The sequence below is a fragment of the Dromiciops gliroides genome, chromosome 2, assembly GCF_019393635.1.
Source record: "Dromiciops gliroides isolate mDroGli1 chromosome 2, mDroGli1.pri, whole genome shotgun sequence".
NCBI classification, from domain to species: Eukaryota; Metazoa; Chordata; class Mammalia; order Microbiotheria; family Microbiotheriidae; genus Dromiciops; species Dromiciops gliroides.
Window position 1 is genome coordinate 487112881 of NC_057862.1, and position 14821 is coordinate 487127701.

At 37.2% G+C, this 14821-nt stretch overlaps 1 protein-coding gene across 1 annotated transcript in view; it reads left to right on the forward strand.

Moving 5' to 3' along the window:
- Positions 1-14821, forward strand: part of CDH13 (cadherin 13) — a 1286821-nt gene that overhangs the window by 600485 nt on the left and 671515 nt on the right. Inside the window, exon 5 of the mRNA XM_043985257.1 lies at positions 2312-2464. Within this exon, the coding sequence (XP_043841192.1) occupies positions 2312-2464 (153 nt within the window). The remainder of the gene's footprint in view (positions 1-2311; positions 2465-14821) is intronic.

Genomic DNA, 14821 nt, shown 5'->3' on the forward strand with positions numbered 1-14821 from the left:
ATGAAATGCTCATTTTTAGTGATCCCTGCCACCACCATGGTAATAAAAAGTATGACTATGTGGTGTTTACATTATCTGATGAAGATGTTTGTGTGCCATCTGCATTGTCTGAGGGCTAAATCTAATGGAGACAAACCTTGGTATTTCTTTTCATCCTACTATTATGTAGCCATTATCTTCAAACTTTTAAAAACTTTTAATTCCAGGGCAGCTAGGTGGCAAAGTGGATAGAGCACTGGCGTTGGAGTCAGGAGGACTTGAGTTCAAATTTGGCCTCAGACACCTGTCACTTACTAGTGTGACCCTGGGCAAGTCAGTAAATCACAATTGCCTCATCAAAAAACAAACAAACAAATCCAAAGCACCACCTTTTTATCCCCCCATACTCTGAAGGTTTTGGGGGAAGGCACTGTTTGTTCTTTTTAAGCATAAAAATTTGGTCATTATAGAGGCTTAGGAAATGTGAATTGCAATAAATTGTATTGTTGTTATTTCTACATTTAAGTTGGAAAGACTGAAACAACAAATTTAAATGTCTCAAAATGGATAGTTTCCACAAGTATCTGAATTCTCAAATTCAAGGCTTGACAGTGGGAAGAATAGAATTCCCTATAAATTGAACCTTATTAGGAGAGTTTACAGGACAAGTGGGGACTATAGAAAAAGTGGAGATAGAAAGCACCATGGATAGAGCTCCTTTCCCTTGTTCATTCCTATCTTCTGAGATATAAAAGTTGTTTGACTAGTTACCTGATTCTGCATTCTTATTTGGTCATTTAGAGACTTGTTAGAAAGAGCTAGAAAGACTTCAAGGTGGTGTTTTATAGACCTAAGCCACTGTTTATCTTTCTCATTTCTTTCTCTGAAACTCCAAGCAAAGAACTAAGAAGAAAGTGCCTAAAGCTACCAAAGTGAATTCTGATTATTCTGTGGAATATTCAATTAATCTAAACAATTAATCAGAAAGCTTGCATTTCTTCCCATGTGATTCTATTTATTTTAAATCTACTTTCAAATGACATTTTTCCCCTTAATATTAGTTGCACCTCTATGTACTAAAGATCTCCTGTTAGGCTTCGTAATGGTGTGGAAGTCACCTTGGAATCTCAAAGATCAGGCCGGATGCAGACCTTTGCGGGATCCTAGCAAAGGGCTGGGGGGTGGGGGGTGGGGGGTGGGGGGTGGGATAAATAATTTGAGTACAGGCTTATTGATGAATAATAGGAGTATAAAAACCAAAAAAGCAAATTTGGGAGAGTTAGATGACCAGAGAGCTATTTTTCTGCCATAGCACTAAGACTATCTTGTAAACATGTAAGGGTTGGATTCTATAACAATGAGAGGGTGTATCTGTTCCAATAAAATCACCCATAATTAATGTCTTCAAGTAAATCCATTATGAATACTAGGAAATAGGTGTTTAATCACTATTACTTTATTCAGTAGACTTTATGAGTGTGTATGTTTCTCTAAGTAAGTCTATTTGGACTCTTAAGATAATGTATATTTTGCGCCCAAATAGTCCATGCCATTCCCTTGTTTGCTCATCCTTGGCTATAGAGGCATAATAATGATTTCTGGGCAGGGATCCTATGAAATGTTCAAGACGGTCTATCACTTTTGGGGGCTGCTGTTGTCCTCTTGCAGAATTTCCCCCACCTTCTATGTTTTCTTCACTTTCTGTTTGAATAAATGAATATGAAATGATTTATTGAGCACTTATCATATGTCAAACAGTATACTAAGCCCCTACAAATATAGAAAATGATTGAGTCCCTGACTTCATGTTACTTAAGCTTTGATAGGAGGACACAACAACTATAGAGAGAGGGTCAGAAGAGTGATAAAGATGGTGACTTGATTCATACAGCTGGTAAATGTCATGTTCTTTCCAGAAAGAGTGATGTTATTGACTTAATTTGTGTGTCCAAAAAAAGAAATGAGAAGTAGGGGAAGGAGCATAGCTATGAATACAAGTGCATCAAATCAGATGGCTAGATGGCCAGATGGCTAGGTGTGAAGCAAAGTCTGATATTTGCCCAGTTGTCTAGATCCATCTAGTAGTCTATATAAATTTATACTAATTTAGTCACCCAAAACAGGAGACTTGAAACTAGAAACTATAACTCGTTGTTATGCTGGACTTTGAAGTCTAGTGTTATTTTGTTAGTCTCTTTTCTAATCATATTCTGTGTTACAGGTGTACAATCTGAAATTAGAAGCTATGATTTATTGGCTTAAGACTGGGATATAAAATTAGCTTTCAGCTGTATCAAAATTCATAATTTTATTTTTTGGTTCTGTGACACAGGTTGTGGATAATGATCGACCAGAAGGGTCCAAATTCCGACTTACTGGAAAAGGTGTGGATCAAGAGCCAAAAGGCATTTTCAGAATCAATGAAAATACAGGGAGCGTCTCAGTGATGCAGACCTTGGATAGAGAAGCAATGGCTACTTATCAGGTAAGCTCATTTTGGTTCTCATACTGAATAGTTGGGGGTTTTGTCTGCTTTGTATTTTTATTTTTAAATTTTCCTATGCCTTATCAAACCTATTGGTATAGGATGTCCCTCCTTCAGGCTACTACTAAATAGAATGCAATGGGTAATCTATTTTCCACTGTCTCTATAACCAATAGCTCATATATTTGAAGTTATGGTCAGGATTCAGAATAGCTTTGGTATCCATGTGAAATCAGAGGGTAAAAGTTAGTCATATGATAGACTTAGAAGGTCACATGTGTTTTATGTCAGGACTTTCTCAATTCATTCGAGATAACTCTATTCCTTTCCTACTCCCCACTCTGAAATTAAAGTTATTCTGAGTTGCTTCAGTCCCTTCATAGACCCCAAATTAGCTTACTTTAGTGCTAATGCTAAGGCATGTTAAGTATGTGCCCCCTACCTCTGAAGACTAAATAGGCATTCATCTTGGGAATGGCATGTACTATTCAATTGAGGGAACCTCTGTCTGTTCTAATGATGGTCAACAGAGAGAGGGACAGAGAGCCTGAGTCCCATTTATAATAGAAAGTCTTGAGCACCATGCTATATTGTTGGTTGAGGTTCTGCTAGGAGTTAGGCAGGTACATTGCTTTAGGCTGAGAAATATGCCATTCTGTAATTATCCAATGAAATCCAGGTATCTTCAGCATACTTTCCTCCTTTTCAAGAACCTTAGCTAAAGAGGTCTCTTCCAAGTGCACGCATTTGATAATATCGAGGTGATGGGTAGAAAGCACTTTGGCACGTGAGAAAGTTTAATCTCTGTCTGATATATGTAGAAAAGAAAGCATCAGAGATACTAGAAACATCCTATTAGTCTAATAAATTGGTGGGGGCCCAGACTGAACTTGAATCTATAAATTTTGAATCCCAGTAAAAGAAACTATTAGGGGACCACTTTCTTTCCTTCTGCTCTTCTTTCCATGTATCTCTAATTTTTTAAATAATTGCTCCATTAAACTGGATCTTATTATTTTGTAACTGGGTACTAAAAATAAAAGAGATAGGCCTTGATGATGACGGTGGTGGTGGTAGTGGTGGTTTTTTGCACAAGACAGGTAGTATTTAACTTTAATTATCTTTCTAATGCCATTAGAGTTTTGGTAGTTATTACCACTTCCCTGGGTTTCAGTTCTCTTATAACAAGTACACAGACAATAAGATAATATATTTAGAGGTGGAACAGAAATTCAAGGTCATGTAGCCTAGCCTCCTATTTTTTACAGATGAGAAAAATGACACCCATAAAGGGTAAGTTACTTACTCAAGGTCATATAAACATCAAATGGCAAAACCAAAATTCAAACCCTGTTTTTTTTACTACAAATACAGCGCTCATTTATACTACACCACTCTCCAATTTTTCAAATGGCCCCTTCTTTCAATTAATTTCAAATAACCCTAGAGTAGGCATGACATTTCAAAAATTTCTTGAAGTAAAGGGAGAGAAATTAGTTGGGAAAGGGAGGGCAGAATCATTTGACCACTCTGGTGTTTAGTTTCCTCATCTGGAAAATTAAGGGCAGATTTTGTTTTTCTTTTCCTCTCAGTTGTGGGAGGGAAGGGTGGGATAGGAAGGTGAGATGGTATGTCTTTGCTCATAAAATATATATATATATTTTAAATTGAAGGCTATCAGGGTTAAGTGCCTTTCCCAGAGTCACACAACTAGTAAGTGTCTCAGGCCAGATTTGAATTCAGGTCTTCCTAACTCTAGGGCTGGTGATCTATTCACTGTACTATCTAGCTACTGAAATATTATTTAGAATTAAGGGACAGGTCTAGATGGTCTCAAAGATCTTGAAGTTCTATACATCTGTGAACATATACAACTATCTCACATATTTCTATCACTATTCATTTTACCAGGAGGCAGCTAGGAAGTTCAGTATATAGAACACTAGACCTAGACATAGGAATATTTGAGTTCAAATCCAGCCTCAGACACTTATTAGCCGTGTGACTCTGGGCAAGTCACTTAATCCTGATTGCCTCAAACATCTGGGGCTATTTTGAGTCATCCTGATGTATAGCTTGCCATTTGCCGCTGGACCCAGATGGCTCTGGAGGAGAGAGTGAGGCTGGTGACTTTGCAAAGCCCTCCCTCACTTAAATCCAATTTACTGAAAGTCATGACATCACCTCCAGATGTCATGGTCCTCTTTGAGAACAAAGGACAAACAACAACCACAACAGCCTTAATCCACTAGAGAAGGAAATGGCAAACCACTCTAGTACCTTTGCCAAGAAAATCCCACGGATAGTATGGTCCAGAGGGTCATGAAGAGTTAGAAAAGACTAAACAACAAATTAATTTTGTTTGTGTTTTTTGTTTGTTTGCTTGTTTGTTTTTGTGGGGCAATGGGGGTTAAGTGACTTGCCCAGGGTCACACAGCTATTAAGTGTCAAGTGTCTGAGGCCGGATTTGAACTCAGGTCCTCCTGAATCCAGGGCCAGTGCTTTATCCACTGAGCCACCTAGCTGCCCCCAACAACAAATTAATTTTACCAAATTCTTTCACTTGGCTCCTCTCATTTGATTATGGAAAGTGAGACTACAATTGTCCAATTATTTCTGGTGTGTATATAGAGTAAAATATTATGTACTGTAAGGAATAAATAAATGCAAAGAAATATTCTATAATTGGCCATTAAGGGTGGTGTAGAGATCATTTGGGCTATATCCTTCTGAGGCTGATGTTTTTCAGAACACCAACCCTTATACCAAAATTAAAGACAGGATTCTTGATTGGGCAGACCATGTCTAGGATCTAAGGTGGCAGTTCCTGGATTCTTATGGTCTGGATGAAAGATTTGAAGTGTCAGATAAGTTAAGGATCTGGGACCTTATCCATAGACTAATGGGACATTACCAGTGAGTAGTATAGATTTTCTGACTAGGTGGGAATGGTGATAGTCCAATCTCTAGACAATCTAAAACCCTGAATTTTCTGATACCATGAAAGACACTTGCTTTGCTATGCAATGTGTTTACCTTGGTTTTCCAGAGAATAGAATTTTGAAGAAAACTTCTGATTTTTACAACTTGTGAAAGTTAGCAAAATAGACTTTTTGTTGTTGTTGATAGAAAACACATTAAAATTCATACCTTTCAGAAGAGTGCAAACATGGAGTGGCAGGGGACTGATCTAAGACTTAAGTTACTTCCTCTCTTGTCTGGATCCCTGGAGTACTAAGACCTACCCCAGGCAAGGGAAAGAATGGTCACAGATGAACTCCTGGATTTCCTGGCTCCAGGCTGTCCCCTGATCATTCTAGTTCTTGTTGCCTAACTTCCTGGCTCTGGAAGTCCTAGTACATCTCTTCTGATTGATTCTCTTTTTGTGAAAAAAAAAAATGGAATTCCTATGAACTTTTCATGTTTGTTTAGAAACAGGTTTATTGAGCCCTGGGAATTCATCGAGTTTTGCCTCTGAAAATAAAAAAAAAAAGAAAATGCACAGAAATTATCAGAAACATGGGCATATAAATTGACTCTCTAATGATCTCTTCCTCAGTTTCTCCTGCTACAGTTTCAAACTAACAAATCCCAAAACAAGACAAGAATTTGTTAACTGTTGGAGGGGTAGAGTGTATTCTTACTGTTTATTGATACTTGGTATTCTAAATTATTAAGTGCTAAGGATATGTGAGTCTCTAATTAATGGTATATTCTAAATCTAACATGCTAACTGTTTGAAGTAAAATTTCTTTGGGATCATTCTGATAACACACATATATACACATATATAAAACACTTGCCTATGTATATATTTTAAGATTATCAAGATGAACTACTTAGTATTCATTCCCTCTTAGCCAAGAAACTGACAATCAATTCTATAAATTCCCATTTCCCCATCCTTTTCTGTGCCTCCCAACTCACTAACAACTTGGCTTATTGGTGTAAGGCATGGAGTTTTATTGGTTAGTTAATTTATTTCATTTTTGTCACCCTCTCTCAGTCCTATAAGGTCCACAATTCCTCATCACTCTCTGGCTTTCTTCCCCCTACAACCCCCCCCCCAAAAGGAAATGTGCTTCTGCAGCTGCCTGGTCTATAGTGGCACCTGGAAAAATAATTTAGGTCTCGCAGAATTGGGAGTTGACATATTAATGCAAAGCTCCTTGAAATATTACTCATTATTATGCCTTTTGCCAGCATTTGAGTGATTTGTGAACTCTTCATTGGAATAAAGTACTGTAAATGATTCATGAATGGCCAAGTTTATAAAATTCTATAAAAATATTAGCAGGTGGTAATGGTTTCATCACAGAGGGAGTATAATCTGCTAGCCTCCATATTTGCCAAAATGGGGGAATAAGGAGTTGGACAGAGGGATGAGTCTGACAGGAAAAGAAGGAAAGGATTGGATAGGGTGAAGTGGAGTGGAGGATATTGGAAGATTTTATTGGTTTGTTAGGGGTAGGAAGTACAGCAGTTAGGAATGAGGACAAATAGGGAGCAGGCAGCATCATCAGTATCCAAGAGAAATAGTAACCCTTGGGTGATTATAGTTGGGAGCCAGGAAGCAGTACAGAAACAGATTAAACACTGATCATTAATGTTCTTGTTGGTTGTCCATTCTCAAAAAGGACCGTGACATCGGGAGGTGATGCCATGACTTACAGTGAGCTAAATTTAAGTGAGGCAGAGCTGTGCAAAGTCACCAGCCTCACTCTGTCCTCCATAGCTATCCTGATCCAGCAGCAAGATACATATCAGGACAACCGGAGATGGCCCCAAATGTTTGAGGCAATAGGAGTTAATTGACTTACCCAGGGTCACACCATGAGTAGTGTCAAGTGTCTGAGACAGGATTTGAACTCAGGTCCTCCTGACTCCAGGGCCAGTACTCTATCCACTGCGCCACTTAATTGTCCTGGTCATTAATAGTGGAAGTAGAGAAAGTACAAAAGATATCTGCCATTGGATACAGTGGGCGTGTTGTCCTTTTTCCTAGAGCCAATGCAGTGATACACAAAGAAGTCTAGCCCTTAATATTTATGCCCTACCTCCTTATCCTTACCTTGTTCCACCTATCTCCCAGAATTTTGGAGAAGATTAAATGTCTTTCATTTATGGAAATAAGCTTTGCATTGTCATTATATTAGTCATCAAAATACCATTGTGAGATGTAGAATTTGAATTCTTCCATCCCTGCCCCTGGGGAAATGGAAAATGTGGGAAATAAACAAAATTATATTATTAAAATTTATAGATGAAGATTATTTTATTTACCCATACTCCATAAGATGTGTTATTTTTAGATTAGTGACTATGACTTTGTATTCAGTCATTCCTGCTTAGTTGCCTACTCTCTCTTGTAATCATCAGTATACCTTTGAAAGATAGTCAGGAAGGATTATGGGTGATCACTTAACAGAGTGAAACTGACTATCCTTTATTGGGATAAAGCATTTGTCTTGATTGACACTATGGCCTAACCAATTTAATTAAGATGTATACTTTCTCAGAAAGAGGGCTAACTTTGTGTAGGCAAGATCAAGAAACTGTGGGCAAGTAATTTCATCATTCTCAATTCCAGGTTCATCTTACATTTTATCCATTGAATTGAAGTATGTTGATTGAATTAAATTCTTATACTTAAATATAAGGTGGGATTGCTAATATCTATTGTAATTTCTCTCATCCAATGGTCATTATCTAAGCCAAAGACTGGAGTCAAACACCAAATAGCACCATCTCATTTCTTTTGTAGAATAGCCAATGGGATTGGTTTGAATCCTTGAGTAAAATTGATGTATGTGGACAGCCTCTTCAATTGCCCTACAAGAAAATAAAATTGATAGATATTTTACTAGACCTGTGATTTCATGTATGAAGAGAACTCTTTGTGTGAAACTCTTACTACCTATGCAGATCTACAACTGTTTTGGAATTTATGGTCTTAGTTATCAGGGATCAGTGAAACATTAAGGAATTATCTAGTGTCACAAAGAGAGTTAGATGTAGGATTTGAATCCAGGCCTTTCTGACTCAAAGGAAGCTCCCCATCCTCTAGGTCACAGTTGCCTCTGGCCAATAATAACTCAAATTTCTGTAATAAATTAAGATTTCACAGTTGTGTAAATAATATCATGACTTTTGCGTATAGGGGAACTGAGGTTCTGATAAACTAAGCAGGTTACTTGTGATCACAAAAATAATAAAAGGTTTAAACCCAGGTCTCTATTAACTGATCTGGATGATAAATATCCTCAAAACCACTTTCAACTTTGAGTAGTAGCCTGTTTTTGTCATGTTTCACCAAATGGTTAGGAGAACTGAATCAATATTGTGACTTCTTCCTTTATGTACTCTTCTGGAATTACTTCACAGGCTTTCCACTGCTATTAGATATATATTAGGAAGAGCCACTTTTATCTCCATGACATAGAGCACTTTGCTCCCCACAATGACTCCTGTATCTTTAGGCAGACACGAACTGAAACCATTATTGGCTGGCTAGGTTATTATCAGCTAACACCTGAAAATGGGCCCTTTAACAAGTCCTCTATTAGTGCAAATGCCAATTTTTTTGAAAAACCCAGAAAGAGAGACAAACCACTCAAGAAATAAGTGAATGAATAGCTGGTATTTTGATGCATCTTTTATTATGAGTGACTTGGAATTTGGATTCAGCCTTTTCTCTGGGCTGGTGAGCCAAAACATCAGTATCTGACAATTCTCCTTTTGGCACTCAGGATGTGTTCAGCATTTTATTTTGCAGTGAAGCTTCTCTATCTGTTGGTGCAGATGGTGAAACTGAGGCCTGACACTCAGGTTAAATGGGGTAAATGACATTCTGAAGTCAGCCGTACAATTGGGATTAGACAGCCCTGCTGATTTTGTACTTGGTCCAGTGGGCAAAGTCATCTCCCTACTCGAGGCCATGAAAATATAATTTAAAAAAAACCCTCATTAACACAAATACTTCAGAAGTATTTAAACTTGGAGTCTCGAGTCTATGTAGAGAATGTTTGCACTGTTTCCCATGAATTTGCTTTAGAAATATGACTACAACTGCACCTCTTCTACCATTACACAGAGACATAGTAAATAGAGCATAGTAAATAGAGCATTAGAGTGGGAGTGGCTTGTATTAGGAGTTCTGAGCCTTCTTGTTTCAGGAACCCTTTAGGAAGTTGTGAAGCCTATGGACTCATTCTCATAATAATGTTTTTAAATGCTTAAAATAAAATTAATTACAAAGGAAACTAGTTATGTTGACATAGATTTAATCAAAATGTTTTAAAAATCATGGACCCAAGGTTAAAATCTGTGCCTTAAAGCAATGGTGTCAAACTCAAAAGGAAATTTGGGCCACTAATCTGTACATAAGGATAACTGCTGCAGCATATTGACTTAGTTTCAGAATGTGATATTACCTATGTCTTATTATATTTTTATTCATTTTGTTAAACATTTCTCAATTTCATTTTAATCTAGTTAGGACCTTTGTGGAGTGCTCTGGGTCTCATTTGATACATCTACCTCTTCTGTCTTAAAGCATGGCATATGTCTTGGCCTTGGAGTCAACAAGACTGAATTCAAGTATCATCTAATATTTACTAGTTATATGATCAAAATTAAATCTTTTTTCTATTCTGGAGCTTCAGAAATCATGTTCCTAATCCTGGGAGGTAGTTGAAATTCTTGCCTTGAGCCTGAATGGTGTTGATTGGTGAGTAAATAAGTGCAAACTCACCTAACCCACTATATTTAGTCAGTGCCAGACCGGACTATGCATCACATCTCATCCTGTTCTCTTCGTTGGTGATTTTGAAATTTAACCTTAGAACCTTTCACACTCCCTTCAGTCCCTAAATTCTATTCTCTGCTCTGGGCACAGTAACAAAATCATTTCTGAAATCCTTTCTGGGAAATACATATTAATTAACTACCCTATTGATCAATTCACCATCCGTGTGCATCCCTCTTTGCTATGGTCATTGCTATCATAAAAAAGGGGACCCGTCCTCCCCTTGAAGATGGGGACAACCTCACTCTTTACTTGTAACCATAATGCTTATTTAATACTTGGCATAGAGGAAACACCAATTAAATGCATGTCTATTAATTCATTTATTCATCTATTCATTCATTTATCTAATTTATCTAAGTCTCACTTTCCTAATTGTTAAAATGGGGAACATAAAACCTATGATACCTACCTTATAAGGTTGTTGTGAGACTCCAATGAGATAATGTATAAAACATGCCTTTAAGAACAATATAATTGTCAATATTCTTACTCTACAGTTTTCAAATAATTATATAATGATTACAATAAGATAATTGATCAAGAAGCTCAAAGTATTTTCCCAACATGTAATTATCTATCTGTACTTAGTAGAAAATTGTTTAAGCCTAATACTGTTTAGTTCATTTTATAAAGGATGAAGTTATAAAAGGCATGAGATATCATCTACAATGGGCTTTTTATATACATGAGGAAACCTAGACCTATTGGCTTATGAAAAGAAAATGTCATACCTTGTAAAGGTATGTTCAATGTCATCTAATGAAGTCACCCAACCAAAGCAAGAATTCCTATTTTCTTTTTTTGTTTGTTTTTGGTTTTGGTGGGGTAATGAGGGTTAAGTGACTTGTCCAGGGTCACACAGCTAATAAATGTCAAGTGTCTGAGGCCGGATTTGAACTCAGGTACTCCTGAATCCAGAGCTGGTGCTTTATCCACTGTGCCACCTAACTGCCCCAAGAATTCCCATTTTCAAATGAGTGATGATGTGCCTTCAAGTGGCTGTCTCTTATGCTTGTTATCCTTATAAAGAAGCCCCTTCCATTTTTAGAGCTCTAATTGATAGATATTTTTTGTTTCCAGGAATCTGTTTCCCCATGGCTTCTACCTATTCATCCAAATCCAGCCCTCTGTAGCCAAATAGAATATTTAATTCTGCATGACAGCAATGGAAATATTTCAAGACAACAATGGGGTCTTCTCTTCTCCAGGATTAGCATTCCTAGGTCCTTCAACTATTCTTTACAAGCTGTGATTTCAAGTTCTCTCACTATCTTTGGTTCTGATCTATTTCATCAATGTCACTGTTAAAATGCATCTTCAGACAATGGGGGTGAGGAAGAAAAGGGAACAAGCATTTATTGAGTACCTACTAAGCATTAGGCACTATACGAAGTGCTTTATAGAGATTCTTTCATTTGATCCTCACATCAATCCATTAACACCATTTTACAGTTAAGGAAACTGAGGCACACAAAAGTTTCTTGACTTGTCTAAGAACACACAATAAGTGTCATGCCAGATTGGAATTCGGATCTTCCTGAATCAATGCCCAGCATTTTTAGTTCACTGTGTCACTTAGCTGCCTCATTGGTGTCCCTAATTTTTCTTTACTCATTCCTATCTTTTTCCACTCAGCTGAAAATGTGAGTAGGTCTGATCAGTTCATCTCCTAATAAATAGCTACCAGTAGCTATCTATTACTTACAGGGTCAAATATACAAATTTCTGTTCCTTAAATCCTTTCATAAACTGGCACATTCTTTGTTTTCCAGTCTTCTTACACTTTATTCCCCTCTATTTTCTCTTTGATGCAACAACACTGGACTTCTTGGTGTATCTCCCATGTGACAACATGATACTTTATTTCCTAATTCTTGCCTTTTCAATGTCTTATGTGCCTGAAATGTTCTCCCTTTACATTTCTGCCTTCCTGGATTCCTTTAATACTCACCTCATATTGTACCTTCTGTAGCCCTCCCCTACTCAATGTCCATTCCTTCCCTCTGGGATTACCTTTCATTTTTACTACTATATATTTTATATGTTCACAGTTGTGCAAGTTATCTCTTCCATTAGAATTCAAGCTTCCTGAGTGCCAAAGCCCTGCCTCCCCACATTTTTGTATCCCTAATGATTAATAGAATGCCTGACATATGGCAAATGTGTAATAAATGCTTGTTGACTGAGTAAAACCTTGGAGACAAATCCAGTAGCAGACAGCATCATAGGGATGACATAACACATCCCTTTTCTAAAGAATTTTAATATTTTCCACTAGGGTCCTATATGTTCAAAAAGTTGCCAGGTAGTTTGTAAATTATACCATGTTTAATATAGCAACTTCTATTAAGAGTTCTAAAATTTTGGTGTATCAGTCTTATTTCTGGATGGTTGTAGACAATAGCTGTTTCTCTTTCTTTGGTGGTGGTCTAGTAAAAATACAATTTTTGTTGAATTCTTAAAGATATCTAGATGTTTGTGCTGGTTATGCAGGGATTTCTGGTCTACTAGTTTATAAAGGATACTGAACACCTGGTGTATAAATCAGATCCTGAATGTGTCTTTGTAGTAATATGATATATTCTAAGTGTTTGCAATCTTCATTAGTATATTGCATAATTTTCAACACTCATTGTGTACTCTTCATGTGTTTCTTTATCTTATAAACAGTATAAGACATTAATTGTAATTTGGGGTTTTCATAACCCTATCTTTGCTTCATTATGGTCAGACTAAAATAAAAAGTAAAAATGTAAGCTTAAAAAGCCTAAGAGAAGATGGGTGTGTACTTTGGGAGATAATTGAACAAACAAGAGGAACTCTGACCACAGGGAACATTTATTGAAACTAAGTAACTAAGCCTCCCCTAATAGCTCCCCCATGCCCACATGGGCCTGGCCAGATTATAATGGAGACAGCCCATGTGGGTGTGCTGAGCCAATGGGAGACTCAGCATGACTAAGAACCACCCCTTCCTGTGGGAGAGACAGTTAGAGGCAATTGGAGGAGGAGGGGGAGGGGAGTTTTCCGAGAGGCAGTTAGAGAGAGTTTGCTGAGGGAAATGGGGAAGGAAGGCAGACAGAGGAGCTGCTGGTGTTTGACCTTTGGACAAAAACAGAAGAGGCTACATAGCTAATTCTCCTTAGAGCTACAGATTTTGGGTGTTGGTGAGTTTGGTTTTTTTTTTGAAGCAAGGAGCTAGCTGGGCTGGAGGCAGGTTCGGGTGCCTGGGGCCTTTTTACCCCAGAGATTTATACATTGTTTCTAGTTCTATTAACTTCACTTGTGTTTTGAACTTGTTCTCATTAATAAACCTGTTTTGTTTTTGAAAGAAGCTATTTCTTTTCTTACCCCAATATTAAGGTGAGCCACCCAATTAACTCTTGCATTGCTAAATCTGGCCCTTACTCACAGAATTGGAAAAAGTTCTTTAATTCCAGAAGAACATTTCTCCACCATTATATAAGTTTGTTATAATAATTGGAATTGATAATAATGTTAAAAATTGTTTTTGTTACTATTATTCCATATGTCATCTCCAAAGGGCCAACTACAATAGAACCTTCACATCTCCTGTTCTGGTTATTAGGATTCTAAAAATGAACCCCCAAATACATTATCCTCTTTGGTTGCCATATCTCACTATTGGCTTCCATTGTATTTTCAGTGCACTAAAACTCTGAGGTCTTTTTAAAAGAAACTATTGTTTAGCAATGTCTCCTCCATCTTGAAAAATGCAATTGATTTTTTGAAACTGAATGAATGATTTTATATCATACTTAACCAATTCTTTTATGTTAATATTGGTCTATCACAGCCTTAGTCCCTTTTGGATCCCATTTTTTTTTATGCGATATGTTAACTTTCCCACTGAATTTCACATTATCTGCTCCTTTGACAAGTAACACATCATGATGAAATTCATATCATTGATTAAAATGCTGACCAGGACAGGATCCCTCATGCACTGAGTTTTCCTGGGAACCTAAAAAGAAGAGCTGAGAAAATCAATAACAAATGGCAGCAGCAACATTTTATGATGCTCTTTATTTAGGCAGAGAAAAATCTTGTCATCATTCCAGTGTAATAGCTCAGGGCTGCAACATAAATCTGTACCTTCATTAACAGAAACAAAGTGAGAACTGTCCTAGTTTTGTTAGTGCCAGGGAAATAGCTAGCTGCAAAACTTAACTTTCACTAAGTGCATCATCAAAAAGGGAATATTCAGGTGAGGATTTTGAAAAGTGGCTTGTCCTCTTGGGCTAGGAGGTATTTTGAACCTTATATACCACAGTGCTTCTGTTAGTTTCATCAGACAGCGATGCTAGGCCCTGTGCTCAAAGATCTCCTTTTCCACTGCACAAATAGGAAAAAGATGTAGCCTTTGTCTTGGCAACAAAGGCCAATGTTTACTGACCAAACTATTGGCTTTTAAAACTGCCTATTGGGGAAAGAATGATTACCTCAAGAGATTGATAGTTCTATATGTGTGAAAAGTGATTGTTGGACGCTTGGAGAATTATCATGAAATAATCATTAGCCTGTCA